Source organism: Ochotona princeps, chromosome 17 (assembly GCF_030435755.1).
Source record: "Ochotona princeps isolate mOchPri1 chromosome 17, mOchPri1.hap1, whole genome shotgun sequence".
Taxonomy (NCBI): Eukaryota; Metazoa; Chordata; class Mammalia; order Lagomorpha; family Ochotonidae; genus Ochotona; species Ochotona princeps.
Window position 1 is genome coordinate 9922811 of NC_080848.1, and position 25386 is coordinate 9948196.

The following is a 25386-nucleotide window of genomic DNA, read 5'->3' on the forward strand; positions in this document are numbered from 1 at the left end:
GACGAGACAGAGAGACAGAGAGGAGACTGACCTTCCTGCAATGCACTGCAGAGATTCTTGGAGCTGCCCGTGTTTTGAGTGAGTCTAATTGTAAGGCAAGAGAAACAGTTTGAGAACCTTGGACAGGACAAGCACAGCAGCAGAACAGGTGGCGGTGTTTATCACCCTTGTGACTGGGAGACGGCCAGGCTGGTTCCCTTGCTGCGATGGTGGAGCTGGGTGGGTGGGACATGGGCTGCCACAGGCGCTTTCGCTCTGGACCTTCATGGGAGAAATTTGCTGACCTTTAAAGGGGATGGGAGGAAGAGCCCCAATTAAAAAGCCAGGGTTTGTGGACCCAGAACCCAAGGAGGCGAGCTGCCTTAGAGACATGGCCTCATCTCCGTTCCTGTGCTGGCGCAGCCTTGCTGCCCAGTTCCTGTCAAGTTCTCCATGCTGTCACCCTCCTTTACAAGAGGGCATGGTCAGACCATGGTAGAGCCACATAAGGGGACAGTTTCACAGCCATGTGGATCCTGTGGTAGAAGACCCCTTGTCATGAAGGGAAAAGCCAATTACAAGCTGTGTCATTCTGTGTATATCATGTGAGAGAACATGGAAAGAAAGGCCCAATCAAGCATTCACAGTGTTAGCAGAGATTCTCAGTGGGTGACAAGAGAAATTACATGCACTGAAGTCTTGCTTTTAACTCATCCATGCCTCTCAGGTTTTCTAAAATGAACATCTAAACCCTTTATAACTTAGTACAGCAGTGGTATAAAAATTATATATAAGCAATAATTTTCCCAACTGTTTTGAAAGGCAGAGAGGTACAGAAATATCTGTCTGCAACAGCCAGGCTGGGCCAAGCTGAAACCAAGGGCTGGGACTTGATCCGGCTCTCCCACGTGGGTGATCGGGCTCGGGTACTTGGGGCCATCACATTGGAGTGGACTACAGTTGGAAGCAGAGTAGCTGGGACTTGAACCAGACACCCTGACAGGGGGCAGGGGTTCTCCAAACAGAGACTTAAGGGGCAGTACTCAATGTTTTCCTTTTCTTCTTTTCTTCTTCTTTTAAGTACATCCATTTATTTTAAAATGTCTTGTGAAACTCAGCTGCCTTCCCCATGCTCATTTACACGTTCTGACCCTGGGAAGGGAGCACCATACTACAGACACTCCAGCCCTGGAGATACTCCGATAACCAGTCGGGCTCCCGTGCCCCCTGCAGTGGAGGGAGTGTCAAGGAGAGACAAGCCAACAGGTAGGAAAAAGAATAGCAGTGAGCTCAGACCACAGGGATGGGCTGACAGGATAGAAGGTCAACAGAGCAAGTGGGGGAAGCCTGGTGTTGAAGCATGATGGGGGCCAAGGGCCGAGAGAAGGGACCCCAGGAGCATCCTGGAAGCAGACCGTGCAGAGGCAGCCATGTGCTGGCAGGATCCAGAGGTGAGGAATGACTCAGCCAGGGAAAGCTGTGGGCATTTGGTTGACTCCAGGTAGGCTCAGCAGAAGGCTGCCACTCGCCCAGTTACCAAGGAGGAGGCAGGTGTCATGACGTTGTTTAGAACAATCCAGCTGTCTGGCTGAGAAAGTCTTTAATGGTTCTTCTGCAGTTTTCTGTTTCGGGAACACTTGCTCTCTCTTGACCAGTGCCATACGTAGTAGGTCCAATTAAGCATGTGAGTTAGAGGTGAGCCGCTACCTTGGTGCTGGGCTGTCCACGGCATGGCTGTTACTGTAGACCATGCTCCCACATGTGGAGCAGCACAGAAACACTGCTCCTCTCTTTTGCCAGAGTCCAGCAGATAATAAATCCTGAAGGCAGAGCATTTTCATTGTACAAAAAAAAATTTTTTGTTATAGGAGAAATCCGCGGCTAGTCATTTGTCCCTGCAATCGGGCATTGCTGCCTTGTCTGCCCTTAGTAGCTTAGAATTAGAACAAAACTTCTGTTGCTGTCAAGTTCATCTCAATCCATACTAGTCATCTTTGATAAATATACAAATCTAAGCCATATGCTTGATAAAGCTGGGAGATGCTATATTGTTGAACGTGTAGGTGCCAAAGAGCCAAGAATGAGCACGTTTAATATATGGCTGGACGTGAACCCCTCCTTCAGAGGGTTTCCCAGAGGTCCCTGGGAGACATGGGTGCGTTCAACCCCAGGCGTCCTTCCTGCGCATGAATCTCTGGACAGAATCCAGCACCTCTAGGAAGAACTTGTACACTAAAAGGTATCAGGGACAAAGCCGGCAGTTGGTGCTAGCATACTTGCTTGTCCTGCTCTCCCACCTACCGTAGCTGGTGTGTGTTCATACGGGTCTCAGACATTGAAGGACGCCACAGTGTGCAGCAAAACCAGGTGCCGCCAACCATTTCCAAACTGTCTCAGCACCTGCAAGCTGTTGAAATTCCCAGAGAAAAAAATGGCTCCCATTGTGGGAGGGTAGTGCATGTTATTTGGTGCAAGCCCTCTCTGGTGAAATCCCCCGGCCCCTGAGCTGAACGGAAGCACAGCAGCTCTTCTGCACCGGGACTCTGAGTGCAATGGAGCTGCAAGTCCTCGGGTTCAGCACATGCAGCTTCACCCTGGAAGATCTGCTTTGCAAAATGTTACCCCAGAGATCCTGGAATTGTGAACACCCTCGAGGGCTTTCCGGGACTATCTGTAATGCCTTTATTACTGGTGATTTTTCTGACACGGGGAGGAGAGGACCCTGGCTGGTCTCATAGCTCTGTGCCACCAGTGGCAGCACAGAAACACAGCTCAGCACGTGCCACAGACACCACCTGGGGAGAAACCTGAAAATCCTGCATTCCAAGTCATCGAATCACAGCCAGGAAAACCTGCGGTGCACTGGTTGGATGAGGAAACAAAAGAGCTGCAGTGTTTAAAGTCCCTTTGTTCTATTTTCCAACATCATAAATCCTGGTGCTCAGGTTGGTTCCCTTTTATCAAAGTTTTTTAATCAAAGTACAGGTAAGGTCTTTTGCTGTAACAGGCTTGGCCCAGCCTTTCAGGAGGGAGGCTCCTTAAAACACTCCAGGTAAACTGCTGGAGCCCAAATCTGTCCCTGCTCCTGTCCATCATGACAGAGGGGGAGCCCACTAGGAAGGTCATGCCTCGGCCTCCACAGGCAGTGTCAACTACTGTAGTGCCTCCTCTGCAGCCTCTGGGGATCTCATGGTCTCTTTGTCCAGTTTCTCTTGCTTGAACACAGCACCTGAGATGTTTGGTGACAAGTAGGAGTTTATTTAGCCCACTGTGGTAGAGTCCAGGAGCATGGCGCTGGCATGCGAGCTGCATGGCTTCCAGTGAGAGTCCCAGCCAGATTCACCTGGGGCAGGAAACAGAAGAGCAAGGAGCAAGGGAGAAGTGGAAGGAGAGAGGGGGCCAGGCTCCTGCTGCAGCTAACCCACTCCTGCAAGAAAAGCACTCATCCTTCTGTGAGGACTCTCCCACCATGACCCAACACCCCATCACTCGCTGGGACTGTATAACATTGGCAGCTACCCAAAAGCAGGAGTGTCAGCAGGGACCAGCTCCACTCCAAGCACAACACAGGATTCGTGGTCCCTGAATCCACCTGGCCGACTAATGCAGGCTTGTTTGTGGTGGCTCATGGAATCCCAGAGGCCTTTGGTCCATGCATAGGGCTCAGGTGTGTGGCAGGCGCTTGAAGGCTAGAGAAAAGTGGGCCTAGCGTCTCCTTCCCAGGCTAAGCAGAAGAGACCAGAAGGGTGAAATGTGAGGTGCTTGGGTGAAGGGTGCCATCACAGCTCCTGTGGCACACCCAGGTGTGCAGTCCTACTTGCTGTGGATCATAGGTCAGGGGCTGGGTGCTCAGAGACACCACACTGCACAGTGTACATGAGTAAGTCCAAAATTTGATCCCAGTTCTGGGAATACAAATCCAGGGATTTTTTTTTTTAGGATTGCGCTTGAGTTTTCTGTCATCAAGGAGTGTTCAAGGCAGAAAGGATCTCAAGGATTGTTGAATCTGAGAGGGATCTTTGAAATGTGTCCCAGTGTTTTAGACTAGCATGTGTCAAAATTAATCATGCACAGGGACTACTTAGGGATCTTGTTATAAATGCGTGTTTTGATTCACAAGGTCTGGAATTCGTTTTGGATAAGCCCCTCCAGCAAAGCTGATGCTGGGACCACATTCTGGATAGCAGTGATGTAGACTGCAGGGCTATTGCACCACAAGAGCTTTCACAGAGAGGTGACTTCATATTGATCTTGATGTCCCCAGAATCCTGTCCAGGGCATGTCTCACACACAAGGTACTTGCGGGATGAATGCACCTCACACGAGGCTCCCACAGTTTCAACAGCACACATGTCCTGTGTGAGAGCTGTGTGCCAGGACTCCGTGGGCAACTCTTGAGAAAATAGAGGGGAACGCAGGCAAACAACAAGCAGCACCCAGCACTGAATTCTCAACAGGGCCAGGCTCACACTGTCCCACTCACTCAGCCCCTACAAGAGCCCAGGAGAGCACCAACACGTCTTGTAGAGGAAGGACAGAGGGATGGAGAAGAAAAGAAACTCATCCCCAGCCGCCAGCCATGCGTGACCAAGTCAGGAAGCAAGCTCCACTCTCTTGGCTGAGCTATTCTCTGCAGAGTTAATAAAACTCTGAAAGGCAGAGGGGAATCCCATCTAGGGAAGGGGTGCCAGGAATGCCAGTACTGGGCAGCTCATGTAGAAGCCGTGGGTCTCCAACTCATGGATGCCACTCCATTGTTCTCTTTCCATGACTCCTGGGAATGAGTGGGCAGGACTCAGGACTTAGGGGCAATTTACTCAGGGGCTGACATCGGCTTGGAGCAGCTCAGGAGCGCTTGCACAGGGCAGCCCCTGCAATTTGAACTCCAGTCATTTGCCTGGCTTTGGGGCCGTGCTGGTGGAGTGTGGTGAAGGACACCCACAGGCCTCTGCCTGTACCCCTCTCGGGTCCTCAGAACTCTCTGCTGTTGGGATGTCAGCTTTGGCTTTATCGTTGTACATATGTTGACTTAACTTGCACTGCCAGTCAAGTTCAGATTGTGTTCACAGCAGCTACAGTGATGTCAACAACGTGCAAGGCCAGTTACCAAGCATCCCCCTCAAAGGCTCAAGGAAAGAGATGGTCAGCTCAGGGCTTGCTGTGGTTTTTCAGCTGAGAAGTTTGGCCAGGATCTGAGAAAATAGAGGAAAATCACCCTTCTCCTTGGGGGAAAATCCCACTTCAGAGAAACAGCCTAGGCATGTTGCTGGCTTGCTGGCCATGGGGCTAAGTCCAGTGCGGCTATCTCCTGCCACCAGCATTTCTCTCCCAGCTCCTCAAATGTAGCCAGTAATTGACTGATGACAAGAGCTCAGATGACAATGAAATCCAGGTGCCTGGTGCCCAGGGATTACTGTCCCCCACACCCTACCCAGTAACAACAGCTGTTCTGCCATGGTTTGTCCTCCAGCCAGCCATGCTGGCACATTTGATCAGTCCTGCTGCTTCAGGAACACACAGGTGAATGAATGCTTGGGATAGATTCAGTGAGTTCTACGTAGGTATCTAGAGCTGAAAGTCCAGGGAGAGGTAAGACATGGTCCTTCCCTCCTAGGGCCCACTGTCCATTGAGGAAGACAAGGTTGGTGCAGGACAGGAAGAAGGTTCCCACGTTTGTTTCATTAGCATTTGTGATTCAGCCATGGAACTTGGTTTCATTCAGAAGGTATCCCAGGGGCCCAGCCCGATGGCTTAGTAGCTAAATCCTTGTCTAGCACTCACTGGGATCCCATACGGGCACCAGTCCATGCCCTGGCTGCTCCACATCATGTCCAGCTCCTTGCTTGTGGCCTGGAAATGCAGTAGAGGCTGGCCCAAGGACTTGGGCCTTGGGATCCTGTACCTACATGGGAGACCTGTAGGAAGCTCCTGGCTTCAGATCGGCTCAGCTCTGGCCATTGTGACCACTTGGGAAGTGAACCAATGGACAAAAGATTATTCTTCCTGTCTCTCCTTCTCTCTGTAAATCTGCCTTTCCAAGAAAAATACATCTTTAAAAAGAAGAAGGGATCCCAGAAGACAGGTATCAGTAAGACCTGCAATGGCCGTGGCTGCGCCAGGCAGGAACCAGGAGCCAGGAGCTTCCTCCAAGTCTGCCGTGGGAGTGATTTGGGTCATCTCCCACTGTTTCTCAGGCCATTAGCAGGGAGCTGGATCACAAATGGGGCAGCTGGGACATAAAATGTATAGGATGTCTGCATAAGATGCCAGCATCACAGAGGGCAGCATTAACCCCTATGCCACAAAGCTGATTCCTGTTTTTTTCTAGTTCACGGACCCACAGATCAGGATCATTCCTGGGGCAGGTAGTTGGAGGACTAAGTGGTGGTACATTGAGAAACCTGAGTGGTCAAGTCCTGACTTTCTCGCACCCTCTGCCCAAGGGGGCAGCGCAGCCAGGAGTCTTCTCTGCTCATGTTGTGTCTTCATAGACTTTAGTATTTCCCGAGGACCCACAAATTGCCCACCATTCTTTCTGCTAGTAGAAGTGGAGTATGTTAGGTCTCACAAAACTGCATCCCAAAATATTCCACTTTGTCTCCAAAAGGAGTTACAGCTAGGGGCAGCCAGTGCAGGGAAGGCTGTTCTCCAAAACTCCCCCAGCTCGGGTCCGGTGGCGTGGCCTAGCGGCTAAAGTCCTCACCTTGAACGCGCTGGGATCCCATATGGGCGCCGGTTCTAATCCCGGCAGCTCCACTTCCCATCCAGCTCCCTGCTTGTGGCCTGGGAAAGCAGTCAAAACTCCCCCAGCTCCCCAAGGAACACATATGCCAAGGGGGACACTTCCAGATCTCCATGAAGTGTCCGCCCCCAGGAACTATACTCCCTGTCTTGAAGGAGTCAGTGAGAATCATATACCACCCCCAGAGCCCAGGGACCTGTCTCAGATCACTGCCTGCTCCCTGGGCTCCTTTGTTCACCCTGAACATCATTTCCTGCCCCTAGAAGACCACCAATAGCCTGCCCTTCCTCTTCCCTCGTCCCTGCACAGAGTATTGAAGCCTCAGCCATCCAACACGGTCTAGGTTTTCTATTTTGCACGGCGCCATGCACAGGTGTTTTGATATTGATTCGAGTGTGCTCTGCTCCTGCTCCTCTTGCCAAACTCCCGAACTGCCACTTCAGAGGGAGTGTTTGAACTCCCCATCAGACACAGCCATGTTCAGCACTTGGCAGCCTTGATGTCAACACTGTAGGGCCATGCTGTAATGTTCCAAGATTGTTCTCTGGTCGTCAGAGCACGTGGCCTGGTCCCCATCTTAGTGACTTGTTCCTGTGGCATCCGATAGGGACCTTCCCGTTCCTGAAGCATTGAGCACATGTGAGGGTCTGGAAGCCAGAACCTGCTGGTGGCTGCCATGTGAAGCAGCTGTCTCCCTGACGGTGGGTGGCAGGGAAGCTGGTGCTTGCAGAGGGGATGATGGTGGTAAGTCCCAGTTAAGCTTTCTGTCTCGCTGAAGGAAAAGATGGAAGTCACCTGTTTGCCCTTGAGCAAAGAGCCAGCCCTGCCAGTGCTTTGATTCCTGCTAAGCTTCCTGGAATGTCTTCCTTGCCATCTTCACAGTCACCTCACCACAGAGGTGTGGGCTGCTGTGATGTCCTGGCCGCTCAAGTGTGCTGCCATGGGGAAGAGGGCGTCCTCTCCAGTGAAGAGTGGACCCAAAGCAAGTCTTGGCCCTGGGGCTCAGGGTTATTGCCATAGAGGGTCAGCTGGTCTGCTGGACCATGGATGCTATCAGACAGATGTTCTTAGTGCAGAATCTCATGGGGCTGGGTTTCTCTGATTTCTTAAGGGGCCCCTTCATTGGCTGTTATGTTAATCCCATGGGGTCCCTTTTTTCACTGAGTTCTCCTCATTCCCCCATGACCCTGAGCTCAGAGTGACTGTGAGAGTCAAGTGGGTGGTGTGTGTCTTGTGTCTGCTTTTTGGATGCTCTTATTCATTCCTTCCCCATCACAGACCAGACAGTTCCCAAGTGGGCACTGTGGGATGCACAGGAAACCATCTTCTCAGAGGTATCCTCATTTCCCTCTGTAGGTTCAACTCCTCGTGCGCTTGAAAGCAGCTGTAAGTCACCTCAGAGCTAGCCATTTGTGCAGCTCCCTGTAATGGCTAGAGGACTGTTCTCCTGCCTTTGGTGGAGCAAGTTCACTCTATATGTGAATTAATTTTAAATTGGAAAAAATCTACAAATAAGGAAAACAGCGGTACACGGTTTCTTTCCTTCATGATATCAACAGGCCTGGAGGGCTGTATTTCCGTCCCCCCAAACAAGTTGACTGCAACATCCCAGAGTTAGAGCCAACCTACCCAGAGCAGCTTCTGACTCCTTGGCATCAGTCAAGGAAAGAATCCCTCTTCTTGCCATCCACCAGCTGGTGCTCGGCTACCTGTTGCCAGAGGCAAAGAGGAGCCACTGACGGATGGAAGGACCTGAGTTTTTCAAATGGCTGCTTGCCCATCTTGCCTCTCCCCGTCTCTCTTCCCCTGGAAGAATGACCAATTGCTGTTTCTGTCTGTGCTTGTTTAGAAAGCCAAGCTGGGGCCCGCTGGCAACAAGGTGATCAGTTCCTCCGAAGACCGGAAGCCTTCCAACAACCTGGACAGAGTGAAGCTGACCGACTTCAACTTCCTCATGGTGCTGGGAAAAGGGAGTTTCGGGAAGGTGAGGACGATTCTGTGCAAGGCAGAGGGGCTTATCCAGGATTCGCAGGCTGGGGAGGAGGCGGAGGGAACTAGTTGCGCTTAGAGATACGCAGAACAGCTCATTAGGTCTCCCTACTGTTTGTGCCCATTCTTCCCATGGTTCCTTCTTGTTTCCTGAAAAGCAACTGTATGCAAAGAGCCGCAGCAGCAGGTATTTTGCAGGATGAATATTCCAGAACATTGGGTAAATGAGTAATTTCCACAACTAAAACATAAACAATGACTTAGGGTCTGCAGAGGTAGCCATGCAGAGGCACCAAAACGGGGTCCTCCACAGCCAGGCTGTCTCTAGCTTCACTTTCATGGTCCCCATCCTCATGATGGACCCAGGAACCAGCTTCCGTCCTGCCCTCCTGTTTGTCCTGGTTCCTGACTCATGAGATTATAAAGCTCAGTCACATTTCACCCAAGGAATGTGCTCCCAGACAACTGATTCAGAATGATCCCTGTTCACCAGGTTGTCCATTCCTACCAGTAGCCAAAGTTGCACCATCCCATGTCAGCACACTACACGGTACATAGCACATGGACACCAGCAGTGTAAGTGTCAGGCAGATGCTTGAGGGGTTGAGTCGTGGTGATGTGCAGTATTTCGGACCTGGCTTAGACGTTTCATTCATGTTTTTCCATCACACACTCTGCAAATCCACATGAACTGTCACCTGGCCACCCCCTCCCCAGCCATCCTTCCACATACCAGGTGTCTGCTTGGAAATGATCAGCCAACCGAGCCTTGGTCTGTCCTCAGGTGATGCTGGCAGACCGAAAGGGAACGGAAGAGCTGTACGCCATCAAAATCCTGAAGAAGGACGTGGTGATTCAGGACGATGATGTGGAGTGCACCATGGTGGAAAAGCGGGTCCTGGCCCTGCTGGACAAGCCACCCTTCCTGACGCAGCTGCACTCCTGCTTCCAGACAGTGGTAAGGACATGGGGTACCCTCGGGGCACCGGCTGAGCCAGCGCTGCCCACAAGAAGGCTGCAGGAGGCAGGACTGGCCCTTATTCCTCTGCCTCGGGTATGCTGGGGACATCCATCCTCTCTGACATCCTTGCCTTGAGGCTTGGGGTTCGTTCCATTTAATTCAGCATCTGAGGGATGAGTGCCACATTCTCAAAGCCAGTCACCTGCAGAGCAGAAATATTGGGGGGAAAGTTGCATCTTCACTAAACACATGCAGAACTGGTCTCCACCTTGTCCCCACCTTGTCCCCCGACTCTTGGGTTGGCATTGGCTTTGAGTGGCATGTTAGAGGTGCTCCGAAGCTGGTTTAAAGCATGTGGAGGAATGTGTACAGGTTAGGTACAGACACTAGGCCATTTTCTATTGGGGACACCCAGGAGAAAGCCCTGGAACCCATCGCTTGGCGGTATTCACAGGGCTCATGCCAGGCTTGGTGTTAAGACCCCAGAGGTATAGAAGCATAAAACTCACTCACAGTCCCAGCTGTTTCAGACTGCTGGTCCAGCTGCCAAGCATGGCACCAGGACACTGGGGGACTCAGCTTCTTAAAAGAATGCATTCTTGTTTAACTGTGGCCTGTTGTCTCTGGCCAGTGAACCTGAAGAAACACCCACTTCCCCCAGAAAACCCAGACAACATTATCTTGTGTGAAAGTCACATGAAGTTCAAGTTTCCAGTCACCCCTGGCTGCTTTTGCACATGATGAAGGTAGAAGTGAGGACGGCAGTTGTAGGGAACCCACGGAGCATTAGATGTTTACTGGGTGGGCCTCTAAGGAAAAATGTTGTTGAACCCTATCACAGAGGGCCCTGACCAGTCAGATGGGGGCTTGCCAGTGGCCCCAAGGAGTCCCACAGTGAGGCATTGCCAGCGACAGCCTTCTGTCCCTTTTTACATGTGACTCACTCACTAGTAGCTGCCCTTGTCCCTCTTAAAATGATTATCTTCAACTGGTCAAGAAGGCAGCTTTGTATTTGATGTCTTTCTTTAGAAGCTCAGGGGAGGAGACTCTCCTGGGTTACCAGCTGGCTCCACAAGATCAGCATCACAACACAGCTACAGCCTGGAGGCCCAGAGAAGCCTGCAGTGGCAGGTGCCGGCCGCTGAGCGGCAGCCGCGAGCTGACTGAGCTGGAGGCAAACCAGTCGCCAGCCCAGACCCGGTAACCCTGGTTACACTGCTCCGGAAAGCTACAAAACGAAGAGGGAGATGAAATTAAAGTCCGTAATGGGAACGCTGGGGAGGGAAGCTCCCAGAGCCATTTTTCTGACTATTAGCACCAGTTTCATCCCTTTGTTTTGCTGCCTCTGCAACACTGTAATGTTTAATAACCTCTGTGAGATGGGGATGTTTGCTGGAGGAGAACAGAGGTCAGCTTTTACCTTGGTAGGCTGCAATGTTAGAGTTTTGGTGGGTTGTGGGTTTTTTAAAGGCAGAGAGACAGATGCAGAAAACACACATATGGAGATCTTCACTCGTAAAATGGATGCAGCTGCTGAGGCTGGGCCATATCAAAACCAGGCCTGAAACTCCACCCGGGTGTCCCAGATGGGTGCAGGGATCCAGGCCCTCAGGCCTTCTTGGGCTGCTTTTCCCAGCTGCATCAGCAGAAGGTAGATTGGAGGTGGGACAGCCGGGACTTGAACCAGTGCTCATACAGGATGCTAATGTTACAGACAGTGATGGTGACTTGACCCCTCTGTGCCACAATGCTGCCCCTGCTCTTGTATGCCACTGTTAGTGTGGTGTCCTCATGAACACACAGACATAGTTCTATGATGCACATACCCTTCATGAGGCCAACACGTGGAACACAGTGACACAAGGTAGAAAGTCAATACTAGGATATGTGACAGCCACAGAGGAGCATTTATCAGAGTAATAACTTTTCTGTGTATGGCCTGCACTTTTCTCTGTCCAGTATGCTATAGTGAGTGTCTGTAATTCATACACCCAACCTTAGCCAGTTTGCAGACATTCGTTCAGACACGTTGAACAGTAGCACGCCATGTATTCTAGACGTAGCACGCCAGCCTTTCAGCATTTGGTGTCCCAAGAACCACTACTTCGGATGTGTTTGTTCACCAGCGCGCAGCCTTCACACCGTCTCTGGCTTAGAAATGCGTTATGAGCCTGGGAACTTCAAGGCCGGTCCTGTTGTAGGGAGCTGAGTGTCACTCAAGTGGAAGACATGCTAAGAATTAATAGTTCTGAATCACATAACTGTTTTGTACACCCCACAATCCTTATGCAAAGGGCATGTCACTGATCCTTTGTTTGGGAGGGAAAAAAAACCAATTTGAGATTGGCACTTTGGCTCAAATGGCCAATCCTCCATCTCCAAGTGGCAAACCATATGGATGCCAATTCATGTCCTGGCTGCACCATGTCCTGTCCAGCTCCCTACTTGTGGCCTGGGAAAGCAGCAGAGGACAGTCCAAAGCCTTGGGACCCATGTGTAAGATCTGGAGGAAGCTCTGGCTTCAGATTGGCTCAGCTCTGGCCATTATGGTCATTTGGGGAAAGAACAAGCAGATGAAAGATCTTTAAAAAAAAAAGTTGAGGTGTTCCACATGGAGCAGTACTGCAAATGTGGCCGGTCAGTGAGGCAAGTAAGAAAACAAAACATGGCCGTGAGGAGCGAAGGGAGTCCTCTGCTCACGTGTGGGCCTTGGTCCGCAGGATCGGCTGTACTTCGTCATGGAATACGTCAACGGCGGAGACCTCATGTACCACATCCAACAAGTGGGGAAGTTTAAGGAGCCACAGGCAGTGTGAGTACTGACCGTAAGTCCCTCCCTCCGGGCAGCCCACTCCCCCCAGTGGGAACCTCTGCCAGATCAGACACTGGAGGGCGATTCTGTTCATTGGGCTTGGGCACCATGGCCTCCCCGTGGGGCAACCTTATTGGCAGAGTCCATGTGGGTGCTTTCTAAGGAGTGGTTTGATTTATTTGCCAGTAAATGGGAGATGCTGCCATATCCCAGCATCATCCAGTCCCAGCCTCCTGGACGGAGTTGTTTTTCCATTTGTGGAAAAACAATAGGAACTGCACACCCACTGAGTACCCCAGGAGGTGGCCCCTGCCCCTGGGGAGCGCCTGGTCCCAGCAGAACTTAGAGGAGTAATTCAGCAATTGTAACATATTCCTGTCATGTAAGAGACTACCCAGGGAACCACACAAGCCTCCTGAATTGGGGAGGGAGGGAAGCAGGTGCTTTAGGAATGTGGGAGAGCCTTGCAGGAACCTGTAGGTCAGCATGTTCAGGAGGAGCAGCAGGAGGGGGCGTGCATGGGATGAGGAAAAGGGAGAGTTTTGCTGGGACTTGACACAAGAGTGGCAATTGACCAAGCCCTGTGGCCATGAAAGGGAGGAGGAATGGGTAGGAATGTGGCGGCTGGTGCCGGGGGTGGGGGAGTGGGGGGGTGGGGGGTTGGGGGTGGGGGAGGTGGGGGTGGTCTCAGAGAACCATGGTGGGGGAGAAGGAACAGAACTATCACTGGTGCTTGATCCCTAACTGAAGAGGAGCAGGTGTCTGTGGGAAACTGACTGGGTGTGGAAAGCAGAATGTGGTCCTTGATTGGGGGAGGGAGAGAGGGAAACCCCACCAAGGCAGGGCACATGGGGGCGTGGCAACCCCTGAGAGGATAGGGAGAGGGAATTACATTCAGCTGGGCAGGCGTCCCCAAGGTGAGCTTTGGATCCCAGAATGTAGGAGTCGCAGTCTGGGAGGGAGGCTTGGGCTGCTGGAGAAGGTGGAGGATTCTCCCATGTCCGTGGGCGGTCAGCCGTCTCCCTTCTCAGGGGCGGAAAGTGTCAGGACAGTCAGCGGAAGCCGACGCTCACAGCAGTGTGTGTTCCTCCCAGAGGTCACAGTGGGCTCGCTCCCTAAATAATCAAGTTGGCAGATGCTCGCAGGATTCTGACCCATGTTCAGTCTGAAAGATAAACTGGAAGAAATTTTAGCCCACCTGAGATGACCCACCTTGGGCAAGATTAACTGAAGGCAGTTAATACTGGGAATTCTGTGGTAGCAGGCTTAAGGAAGGTGACCGGGGATTTCTCTGCTTTGATTTTTACTTTAGTTTTCAGAAATGCCTGTCCTTATCCCTGGCTTTCACATGATTGTTTAGGAAACACAGAGATGCTGAGATTGTAAAATAGGGCAGAGCTGTAAGGAACAGGTAGCAGAAGCCCTGCCTTACAGAGTGGCATAAAGGAGTCTTATCCAATAGCCTTCTGCTGTATTTGTGTGGTCAGTGGGGGGGGGGGGGGGGAGGGTGGAGAGCAGATCTTTTTTGAATAATATTGAAAAGCTTGAGATGTTACAGCCACCTGCAGCCCCGTGCTTTTCTTCCTGCCCCCCCCCACAACCCCACACCTGGGATGAGTCGATCTCCATGGTGGTGGGCTCCACATACACGTGTATGTGGACATGTGTGCTTATTTTAAGCCTCCTGGGTGTGATGATTGCACTACAGATCTCCCAACTTCAAAGGCTCCTAAATGGCATGCAGATTTTTTAAAACATCCTCTGGCATTTCGTCTGAGTTTCGGATATTAACCCACTAATGATTTTGAAATGGTAGTAGTCACTGCTCTTTATGATGAATTATTTAACGGGGTAAACTCAAGTGTGAATCATGGTGTGTGTCCCATTTATTTCAGCACTTAGGGAACAAGCTGAATTAACTCCCTGAAGAATCCGTTACCCACTAAGCTTTGTCTTCTGGGAGTGTTTGTGATTTCAGATGCCATGGTATCCCGCCCAGGAGTAGGAAAGTGGAAATCTTGTCCACTCCACTATCACTCCTGATACAGAACGCTTGGACAAGTGTTCGTTCTTTGAATGAGTATATAAGAAAGTACATTGTAGGCAGTTAATTGCCTGTCCACCTTACGCAGGCCGGAGTACACCTGCCTTACTGTCTATTGGCTGGACCATTCTTGGGTGAACTGGAGTAATAAGATGGCGGGTAAAGGGCCAAGATTTGGAAGGGCATAGGAGAGTGACACTGATCTCTGACAGCCCTGGAGTCTTACCTTCTTGTTGATGCTGAAGATAAGAAGGATGTAGAAGGCCCAGGAAGCAAGCAGCCCTCTCAAGTGCGCTTTCTTTTGCAGGTTCTATGCGGCCGAGATTTCCATCGGATTGTTCTTCCTTCATAAAAGAGGCATCATCTATAGGTGTGTATCAAAGCAGCCACATGGTGGAGAGGTTTGCCAGGTCCCTGAGGGCTGCCATGGGGCCTTCAGACGGGGAGCTGACATTTGTCCCGAGCAATAGAGTAGCCTGGGGACAAGTCAGGGTCACCTTCTGGTGTCTTGATTTTCTCTACAACAGCTCCTTCCTAGTGCCTTTTATCTAGAACAGAGGTCAGGCAGTGCTGAGCATTGACTTTCTGTTACTCTTATATGTCCTCAGCAGGAGAGACATGTGGGAATCTGGGGGAGAGGCAAGGTGGAAACTGTTGGATTAGATCCTTGCTGGCATTAGCTGCCCAAAAATCTGATGCCCATGGAAGAAAGATGTCTTCCGGTATTGTGGTATGTTAACTACCTCCCCTTTCCCCATTTCATTCATAAATGAAATGACTGGTATGTGGGCATTAATATGTCCAGCAAGATTGGAAATTACTAACTTGTTTCCTTTTTTTTTGAAAGGCACAAAGAGAGGCTGAAACTAAGAAAGATCATTCCACTTGCTAGTCCACTCTTCAAATGGCTACAGAGGCTAGGGCTTTGCCAAGCCAAAGCCAGGCACCTGGAGCTTCTTCCAGGTCTCCTGCCATTTGGGTGCAGGGACCCAAACATTTGTGCCATCTTTGGCTGCTTGCCCAGGCCAGTAGCAAGGAGTTGGATAGAAAGTAGAGCAGCTAGGTCTCTCTAACTGGTGCCCATATGTTATGATGGTGCCATAGGCAGGGACTTAACTCACTGTGCCACAATGCCAGCCCCACAAATTCAGCTCTTAAATCATCCCTTCAGTACGGACCCTGCCATATCCCAGGCTCCGTCTTAGGTTCTGATGAGATAGAAGTAGTCCTTTCTGGTCCCTGGACTTGCAGTCCATCCAGCTGAACGCCCTTGTGTTTAAGCAGCTGCAGACCAAGGATCTGATGCTAACCCGCTTCTTTGCAGGGATCTGAAACTCGACAATGTCATGCTGGATTCAGAAGGACACATCAAAATTGCCGACTTTGGGATGTGCAAGGAGCACATGATGGATGGGGTCACGACCAGGACCTTCTGTGGGACTCCAGATTACATCGCCCCAGAGGTAGGGAGCCCAGCCCTCCTGTGGTCAGAGTGCAGGTTGCCTTGTGACAACCAGATAGACTGAACTGGACAAGGATTGAAAGACAAAATGGAAGCAGGCGAGCCCCTCACGTATAGGAAGGCTCCTGTCCGTGTGTGTGTGTGTGTGTGTGTGTGAGAGAGAGAGAGAGGGAGAGAGAGAGAGAGAGAGAGAGAGAGAGAGAGCGAGCGAGCACGCGCACTAGGTGCATCATAAAATACATACCTTGCATTGCCATGGTCAACCTAGTCAAAGAAACACTGTTGAGTGCAGGGAGCTTGTGAAAAATGCCCTGCCTGGAGAGGCTGGCTAAGGAAGTGTTGGCAAGAATGGCGTGGGAGCAGCATCCAAGTGGATCAGGCCCCCGAAGTACACCTTAGTGTGCTTAGGAGCAAGGTGGTCCCAGGATCCGGAGCTTTACAGCAGTGGGAGTGCAGCCCTGCCTTTATGACAGCACAAATGGAGGATTTTTTTTTCTTACTTTGTAAAGTTTGCTACATGCTGGTGACAGAATAAGTTACTTCGCTGGGTTGCTGTGCAGCCAGCTCTCTGTCCACATTCAGCCCTGAGGATGCAATAGTCCTTTTCCCAGCCAGGGTAGAAGGCAGCAGTGGGCAGCCCACGCCCTCACAGCAGCCGTGGGCAGCAGCTGCCACCTTCCCTGGGCACGCTGTCTGTCCCACATTGATCTTGGAGGTATTACAGAAGCCAGACACTCAGGAGCCAGACCACATAAGGTGCACTCCTGGCTCTGTGGGAACTCAGGTGTGTTCCTGAACCCCACTGGACCCCCATCTTTTTAGTGGCAAGTTGGGGATAATTGTATCATCTGTGTACACTTGCTTTGAGGACTCCAAGTGTCCTGAATAAGAGCCTGCCTCTGGCATGACCCTGGCTAACAGTCCGTCTTCTAGAGGGGGGGAAGCTGATGTTGATGCATTTGTGAGGGACCTGTTTGGTATGAAAGCTGAGTGCTCACTTAGAAATGCAAATTTGAAATTGCAGGAACAGAGGGGACAGGGGGCTCACTGGGCTTTTCCGCCAGAAGCACTCTTGCATTAGCCTCTCCCAGGTACAGCGTGAGCGACATAGCAAGTCCTGGTTCTGAGATACGAAGACTAGAGAGGTGGGCTGGAACCACACAGTCCCTGCTGACACACAGCCTGTTTGAAGGTTTCCCACGCCCGACAGGTACCAAGCAAGCCGAGGTCATGGACCTCACCAGCTTTGTGGGTCAGCCCAATGGATGTATTACAGAAGCCTAGGGACTGAGGATGGCAGCATTTTCAGGAATAAAGGTGGCTTTGAATATCTTCTTTCAGGCCACGGCTCCAGAGATCAAATGACTTCTGGCGTTGAGCCCTGAGAGATTTTCCTTATCCTTAAGTCTGCCCGCCTGAGAAGCCTTGTCCTTGTTATCTTGTTCAGTACTTTTGCATGTAGTCTCCTGTCACCACAGTAACAAACAGTCACAGCTCTGCCAGCCTAAAATGCAAATGGAAACACGGGCATGACACAGACTTGCCATCTGACAGTTGGAGAGGCCAGAACCAGCTCCTTCTGGAAGCTTTCCAGGGAAACCTATCTCCTGACCTTTCCTTACCCCTGGTAAGGGTAGGGAACATTTTTCCCCTGCCCATGGCTGTTTCCCAGGCTATGCAAAACTAACAGCTGAAAAATCAGCCTGCTGTAGATGTATGGGATTTCAAGTCCCACCAACAATTTCCAACAGTGAGATCATTTGGTCTGTCCTGTGCATGGAGGTAACATTCTATCCAGGACAGACACCCCACCTTCCTCCAGCAGTTATACATAACCATACACATGGCACATCTCTGTAACTCTGGGCCTCCGAGAATAGTAAGTTCTTGCTCTACATTACGTCCTTTCTGCAGTCATTATGACTCTCCTTAGACCCACTGTGTGTGTCCTGAGAGAGGGTGCAGCTTCCACTTGTCAAGTGCCTGCAGTGTGCAAGGTACCGTAAGCATTTAACCCTCAGCACACACCCTGTAGGCATGAGAGCTTCAGACCCATGTTCCAGATGAGGTGATTGAGGCAGCAAGTGGCTGCTTGAGGCCGTCTCGTCAGCAACCACAAAGCCTGGACTCCAAGTCCATGCCGCCTCCAGGCCTTTGTGCAGCTCACCATACCAACCTGCCTGCAACCTGCCCTTGGTATGTGCTTCTACTGTGCCACCAGGAAAACAAAACACATCGGAGAGGGGCCGGCCAGGTGCCTGCGCCTTAGAAGAGGTGACATCCGTGCAAACAGGCAGGACCCAAACACTGTGTTTAGATCTCACTTGACCTTCACAGGAAAAACAAACAAAAAAAAGATCCATCGTGCTGCATGAAATCGATCCACAATCACTTGCGCTTGTTTCACCTTTATCAGCATTTTTCCTCCTGGCATTCGGGGGGTTGACATTTGTGCCCACACGCATAGCTGCAGCAGAGTGTACCAGACACGTTCAAGGTTGCAGAGTTTGCTCTGAGGTTAAAATAATCCCATCCCCTGTGTAAATCGTCCTGTCGGGCAGATGCAAAATAGTTACCTGAGATGGCATTTACCTTAGCAGGCCACACAGAGGCGCACACATTCATGACTATTTGTTCAAACACCACGAAATCAATTAACGCTCCGACATCTCCTTAGGCAGCCCAGACAGGTGGAGACAGGCAGCAGCACCCACAGCTGTGAGCAGGTGCCCATGGAAGAGGCATAGGGTGGCAGGCACAGAGAGGATGAGAAGAGAAGGCTGATGGAGAATGTTGTCAGACCTCACGGTCCCTGTGCCAGTCAGTTAGCAGGTGTGGGAAGGGTGCCGGCAGCAAGCGTCACAATTCCAGGTTGCAGCACTGCCCGCTCTTTCCTGGCACAAGAGAGCTTACTCCCAGCAGTGTCCTTCTGTGTACTCTACTGTGTGGGAGCCAGGCTTGTTCAAGTGGTGTCTTCCTCACAGCCTCGCTGCAGCAGGGTAGGCTAAACCATGCACTTGATCGGCTGCTCTGAGCATGTCCTCTGAGCAGTCACAGTTCACACCTGAGCAGAGGCCCTGAGAGTCTGGGCATTTTTGCCACCCATGATGTGTTGTCTGCAGGCTCATGAGAGAAAGAAGCAGTCAGCCTGAGCACTTGATTGGAGACCATCTTGTCGCTGACAGCTCACGGGAGACCACCCAGACTGAATCCAGGGCCCTGAGTGGTGCTCAGTCGGACATAGTCAGCGACTGGGAATCATGCCCAGCTGTTGACCCTGGCATTTCCCCTTGTGGGGACACCAAGGGTGAGCCAGCAACACTGCTGCTGCCCGCAGTGGCACAGGCACTATTACAAGCCTGGGGTGCCCAGCTTGAAGGCCCTCCCTGCCAACCTGCTAGGTGGTCCTTGGGCCTGGAGACTGTTTAGAATGTTGACTGAGACCCAGCGGGTGTGGATACAGAGACATAGCTGAGATATATCCTTCTGGGCAACGACAGATGATCCCTCTAGATGACTCACCAAGGGAGACATTTAGGGGTGTGCTCACTCGCCCCAGGGCCAGCTACCACTCAGTGAGGGGCAGTGTCCTCTGCGGGGTGAGCACTGAATGAGAACAGGGATTTGGACACCGTTCCTGGGTGTGGCCTCTTGGCCATATCCATACAGGAATTCCAGTTCAGTGATGCCCAGGGATGCTTGTGACAGCACCTGGACACCTGCATTCCCATGTGGCAGCTGCCCAGTTGTTCCAAGTGGGCTCTAGCCTAACAGCGAGAACAGCAACGTTTACAAGATTTACTCAGTGGGCCATCAGCTGTGCCCTTGTCTCAGGAGCCGTTCAGGGAGGACCCACCCATCAGGTCTGAGTGGAAAGACCCAGCAAGTCCCGAGAGATAGAAGGAAGCAAGAGCTGTTGGTGTGGGGAGCCTGAGGAAGGCACATGTCCATGAGTCAGAAGTGGCCAAGGATGCAGAGGTCAAACAGACAGGCACGGCAGGAGGTGGAGGAGGGGAGAAGAAAAGCTACCAGGAGCCAGTGGTCCTGAAAGAGCAGCAGCATCTTTGGGGACTGTAATACCTGGGGTTGAGCAGCTCCAGGAGGTGGGCAGCAATGTCTATCTAATCCCCCCAGCGCACCCTGGGGCCAGGAAAGCAGGAGGTGGCACAGCAGCTGTCCAGCTTGGTGCCCATCCCCAGTCTAGCTCAGTAGTCCTGGAGCAGGAGAGCAGGAGTGGCTCAGTACTGGGCACTGCCCAGGAACAGCCAGGTGCTGAGGAGCCCAGAGGAAGAAGGGATGTCGGGGGTAGTATGAGGTGCTGGAGGCAGCCCCAGGAGCACAGCTAGAGGTAGTGTTGGGAACCCTTGGTTTTCTGCCTTCGCACTCCCCCCTGCGTCTCAACTCCCTTCTTCCTGAGCCTGATGCTGAGCAGAGCCAGACTTTCTTGCCATTCATTGGGCCTCAGATGTCCTCCTCCCCTAGACTGTGCCTCCTCACATCCCCTCTCCCAGGTGTCCTGTCCTGGATGTTCACATGGCTCCCCGCTTCCCTCTCCTTCAGGTCTGTGTCCAGATGTCCCCCATGCAGGTCCCCTGTCCTGGCTGAGCTCCAGTGCACACTCCTGGTTCATCCTTGGTGTGTCTCCTTGGCCTGGGATGGATGGACTGCGTGTGCTCGGATTCTCTCCGTTTGTCCATTCCGTAAAGCTCTACGAGGGCCGTGGCTCAGTCAGACATTCTGTTCAGAGTCTGCAGGTCCCCGCAGCAACAGGAGAGGAAGGCTGTGGGATCCAGGGAACTCCTGGGTTCAGTTACCAGACCATGACAGGTGTAGGGCAAAACGCACGGGACACAGTGTCAGAGGAATTAAAGCCAGGCAGCAGTCTGGGGGCTCCAAGAGTGTGCAGGTCTGTGGGGTCTCAACCCAGGAACCCCAGTTTCGGCAACCCTGAGCTAGGTCTGTCCCCAGGGGAGAGGGCTGTAGTGAGGGATGAAGAATGGAAATCCAGGGAATAGCTCCAATGGTGTGTCCAGTCAGGCCATCAGGCACTAAAGTAGCACTTGCCAAACTGCAAAAAAAAAAAAGTTTGGGGGGACATGGGAAGAGAGCAGTCTCCAGAAACTGTGTTCCTCTCCGCATTTCTTTTCAAGAGTTCTTTGGCTCAGACCAACTCACCTTGCTGTAATTCTCCTGGCCTCCGAGTTTTGTCAGCCCAGCCCACTTCACCATCATGCTGGGTCTCCTCCTGGGTATTGTAGCTGGGGAAACAGCTGCAACCATCTCTTGGCCCTGATTGTCTCCTCCCATTCCCCCTCCTCCTGGGCCTTGCAGAAGCAGCCAGCCCCTGGGGGACTTTCAGCCCCTCTATGAATGCCTCCCCTATCTGAGACCAGGCCTGAGTACCTCTTCACCTTCTTTTGTCTAATGTTCAACTCAGGTTCTGCTTTCTGAATGCTGGAACTGAGGCACACAGATTTGTTCATTTTCCCCGGCACTCCAGCTCAAGGTGGACTAGGGGGTCTACACCCAAGGCCAGCAACCTCTCCCTGGAGAAAGGGGCTACAGACCCAGGCTCAGGTGCCTACGGCCTGGGGAGCTGCTGCCTCAGGTCTGCCATATATTTTCAGAGCCCCAGTAATGCTCTGATCCGTTTCCACTCCCAGCATTCTGGGACTTGAATTAATTGACCCCTCATTTAGGGATTTTTTTTTAATCCTGCAAAAATAGGTTGGAGATTTCTGGGCTTCATTTCATCTCTTAGTTAAATCACCTGGGCAACAGTGGGGAGGAGGTGGGTCTATGTCAAGGAAGATAACATTTGTTCACTTCCTGGTATGCACTATTGCTGTTCGTGCTCCAGTTCTCAGAGCTGACCGGTGTCATGCCTGCTTTATCCACTAGGTAAAGACTACTGGGGGAGGAAATGGCTCAGCCCAGACATCCAGGATGGCAAGGCATGAAGCCAGGACCCTAGTCTGCCAACCTCATAGTCATTAGCAGGCTATTGGTCCCTGCTTGGCTGCTAGGCCCATCAGACTGCCAGGCTCCCACTATGGTACTTTTATAGGCACCACTAGCTATTCCTAACTCTTTCCTTTCAAAGTTTCTTGTTATTTGGATGCACACTGGTCTCTCACAGAGCCCCAGGGTTCCACAGTGGAGGCTTGAGATGAGGGCTCCCCATTGTCGTCCCGAAGCTATGAGTCCTAACCAGCCATCTGCCTCTACCAACCACCCCCAGAAAGGGGACCCAAGACCAGGGCAGGGGTAGTTGAGCTCCCCCCGCTGGAGAGAGCCTGGAGGATCAATGACAAGGAATTTGATTTCTAGCTAACTCTGCTGAGTTGTAGCCCCAGGCTGTCTTAACATCTCCTCCTAGTGGGAAGACTTCCTGTTTGATGTCTGGCTTTTTCTACATGGTGGTGTCATAAGCTTTGCCAGTAGCTCTGCACTTTCAAGAGCTTTGGCATAAGATCCGTAAAATGGGGATGATCGTAGCACCTGCATGAGAGGGTTGAGTTTTGTCTGTAATGGATTAGCCTGCCACGGACAGAGCTCACCATTAGCCTTGTTCTGTTTTTCATTTTTTTTTTTAAGATTGACTGATTTAAAAGGCAAAGTGTCAGACCGTGAAAGACGGAGAAAGAGTGCACGAAGAGGCCTTGTTACACTTGTTCCCTTCCCCACAAGCCCACACCTAGGGGTGGGTCAAAGCCAAGAGACTGGAATTCCACCTGGGTCTCTGCTTGGGATGCAGAGGCCCAAGCGCTCAAGCTGTCATTGACTGCTTTCCCAGGCACGTTAGCAGGACACTGAATCAGAAGCAGAGCAGCCAGGGCTCCCATGTAGAATGCCACCATTGCAGAGGTGGCCTAGCCTGTTGCACATGATACTGACCCCTTGACAGTTGTATCATCCCTTGATATCTGATGACTGCAATCCACTGTGTAAACCAGGCAGTTACAGCTGCTTGCTCCTGCAGGGGCCTTGGCTGCCTGCTTGGGGCTCAGCTTGGAGCTGGGGTATCTGAAGTGACTTCTAGCTGTTGACTGTTGGCCAGGTGCCCTTGGGTTCAGTTCTGCAAAGCCTTTTCTTCCAGGGAGTCCCTCACCCATGACTCTGTAGTTTATCCAAAAATCTGGACACAGTTGTTGTCTACTCAGAGGGCAAAAGTGAAGCCCAGACACTCCTGGAGGTCACACCTGGAGCTTCACAATGTTGCTTCAAGATTGTCATGATCCAACCACGTGCTGTGTACAAGAGACCCATTTTCATAATAAAGACAACAATGGAGAAATACACACCATTCCAAAGAAAGCAGGAGAGGTTGTGTTGATTTCAGACAGAGCCAGGCTGCTTCTCAGGGATGAAGAGGACTACCAGGGCATAATCAACGTGTCAGATACCCAAGAAGACATCATATGCTTTGATGGAACAGTTACAAAATCCATGGCTACAACCATGAGGAGAAAGGGAAGAATCCATTCTCCTAGTTGAGGACTTCTGTACCCACTCCCCTCTCAGCAGTGGATGGAACCAGCCGGCAGAGTGCCAGTAGGACACCGCGGAGCTCAGCATCATCAATCACCCGTCCCTACAGACGTCCAGGCAGCTTCATCCACAAGAGCAGAAGAGACTTCTTCTCCGGCTCACACAGAAACACACTCTCCAAAATAAACCACATTCTGGGTCATGCTGTGTCTGCTCTGACCACAAAGGAATTAACCCCCAAAATCGATTACAGAAAGACAGCTGGAAAATTCCACAGTGCTTGGAGACTAAACAACACAGTTCTAAATGACACATAAATCACACAAGAAGTCTCAAGAGGAAAGGTTTAAATGTTCTAAGTAAGTTAAAGTAAAAATACACCTTATTCAATGTTAAAAGGACTACAGTGAAAGTGGTTCTTGGAAGGGAATTTAATATAGCATGGGTTGCATATATTAATTTAAAAAGAATTATTGAAAATCAATTGTCTAAGCTTCTACTTAGGAAGCTGTGAACAAAAGAGCAAGTTAAGAAACGTCAAAAGAGGAAATTCCAAAAGCAGCAACAACAGGGACTGGTGTGGCGGTGCAGTGGCGTTAGCCTCCACTTGTGTTGCAGGTGTTGTATATGAGCTCCGATTGAAGTCTGGGCTGCTCCACTTGCAATCCACCTCCTGTTTCCGTGCCTGAAAAGGCAGTGAAAGGCGACCCCAGCTGCTTGGACTGTTTCCCTTCGCAGCCATTCAGGGAGTGAACCAGCAAGTGGAAGATCAAGATGGCTCCCTCTCCTTCTCCTTCTCCTCCTTCCTCCCCCTTTCTTTCTCTTCCTTTCCTTTGTTCTAACACTGCCTTCCTTTAAAATATACAGATAAATCTCTTTTAAAAGTCTAAAGCTAGTGTGTTGAAAAGATGAATAAAATTGACAAGCCGCTAACCAAGTTAACAAGAAAAAGAGAGGACACTGGTGTCAGGATTGAAGAGGGGACTTCTCTAAAGGTCCACAGGCATTTAAAAAATAATAAATACTGCAGAGAACAGTTCTTTGTCCATAAATTTGATAATCTAGATGCAATTTGCTAATTCCTGGAGAGGCACAATCTGTCCAGACTAAAACAGGGAGAATGGACAATCTGAATCAGCCAATATCTATTAAAGATGTTGATTCTATCGTTGATGACCTTCCAAAATGCATTGCATTGTACCTAGATGGGTTCACTGGTGAATTCTAGCCATGGGGAAGAAATTACACTAATTCTCTGCCATTTCTTTCAGAAAATAGAAACAGAAGGACTGGTCTCATTCTATGCCACCAGCATTACCTTAATACCAAAACTAGGCATACATTGTAAGAAAACAAATCTCCTTGTCTTATTGCCATTAAAGAAACCATTTTTCTTTTCTCTGTCATCTGAAAGAAAGCATGATTTTTTTTTACAGATAACATGTGATTTGGCCTCTGGGCTGTTCGAGTTTGTCATCTTGTGCTAATATTTTTCATGTAATGCATTTTCTTCAAAGATTTCATATATCACAGATCTTCCACATGGGATATACTGATACCCTTGATCTTCGATATCCCATTTTTATTTTTGTATCCATTTTGCATCTCTCTCTGGTTAGGTTTCTAATCCCCATGTCTAACAGAGTGCCTTGGCCATTTAATCACACAGCCCCAGAAACTGGCAGCCGGGGAGAAGAGAGAAGTTTCACCGCTCTGATAAAATCCACCAATGGGGTGGAGGTTTCCATCTCTCTTATTCACTTCTGTAGCCAATGCTTAATACAGTGTCTAGCACACGATGAGATAATACCTGCTGAAAGATTTGATGGAGGATTTGAAGTTGATGGGAAATTTCCAGGTGTCAGTCATCATTGGTAGATGTTTAATAGATATTTTTTAACATTAC

At 50.8% G+C, this 25386-nt stretch overlaps 1 protein-coding gene across 1 annotated transcript in view; it reads left to right on the forward strand.

The window, feature by feature from the left end:
* The window catches only part of PRKCA (protein kinase C alpha), a 378435-nt gene that overhangs the window by 329286 nt on the left and 23763 nt on the right, over window positions 1-25386 (forward strand). Inside the window, exons 9-13 of the mRNA XM_004592966.2 lie at window positions 8571-8705; window positions 9495-9668; window positions 12392-12483; window positions 14835-14897; window positions 15852-15990. Of these exons, the coding sequence (XP_004593023.1) occupies window positions 8571-8705; window positions 9495-9668; window positions 12392-12483; window positions 14835-14897; window positions 15852-15990 (603 nt within the window). The remainder of the gene's footprint in view (window positions 1-8570; window positions 8706-9494; window positions 9669-12391; window positions 12484-14834; window positions 14898-15851; window positions 15991-25386) is intronic.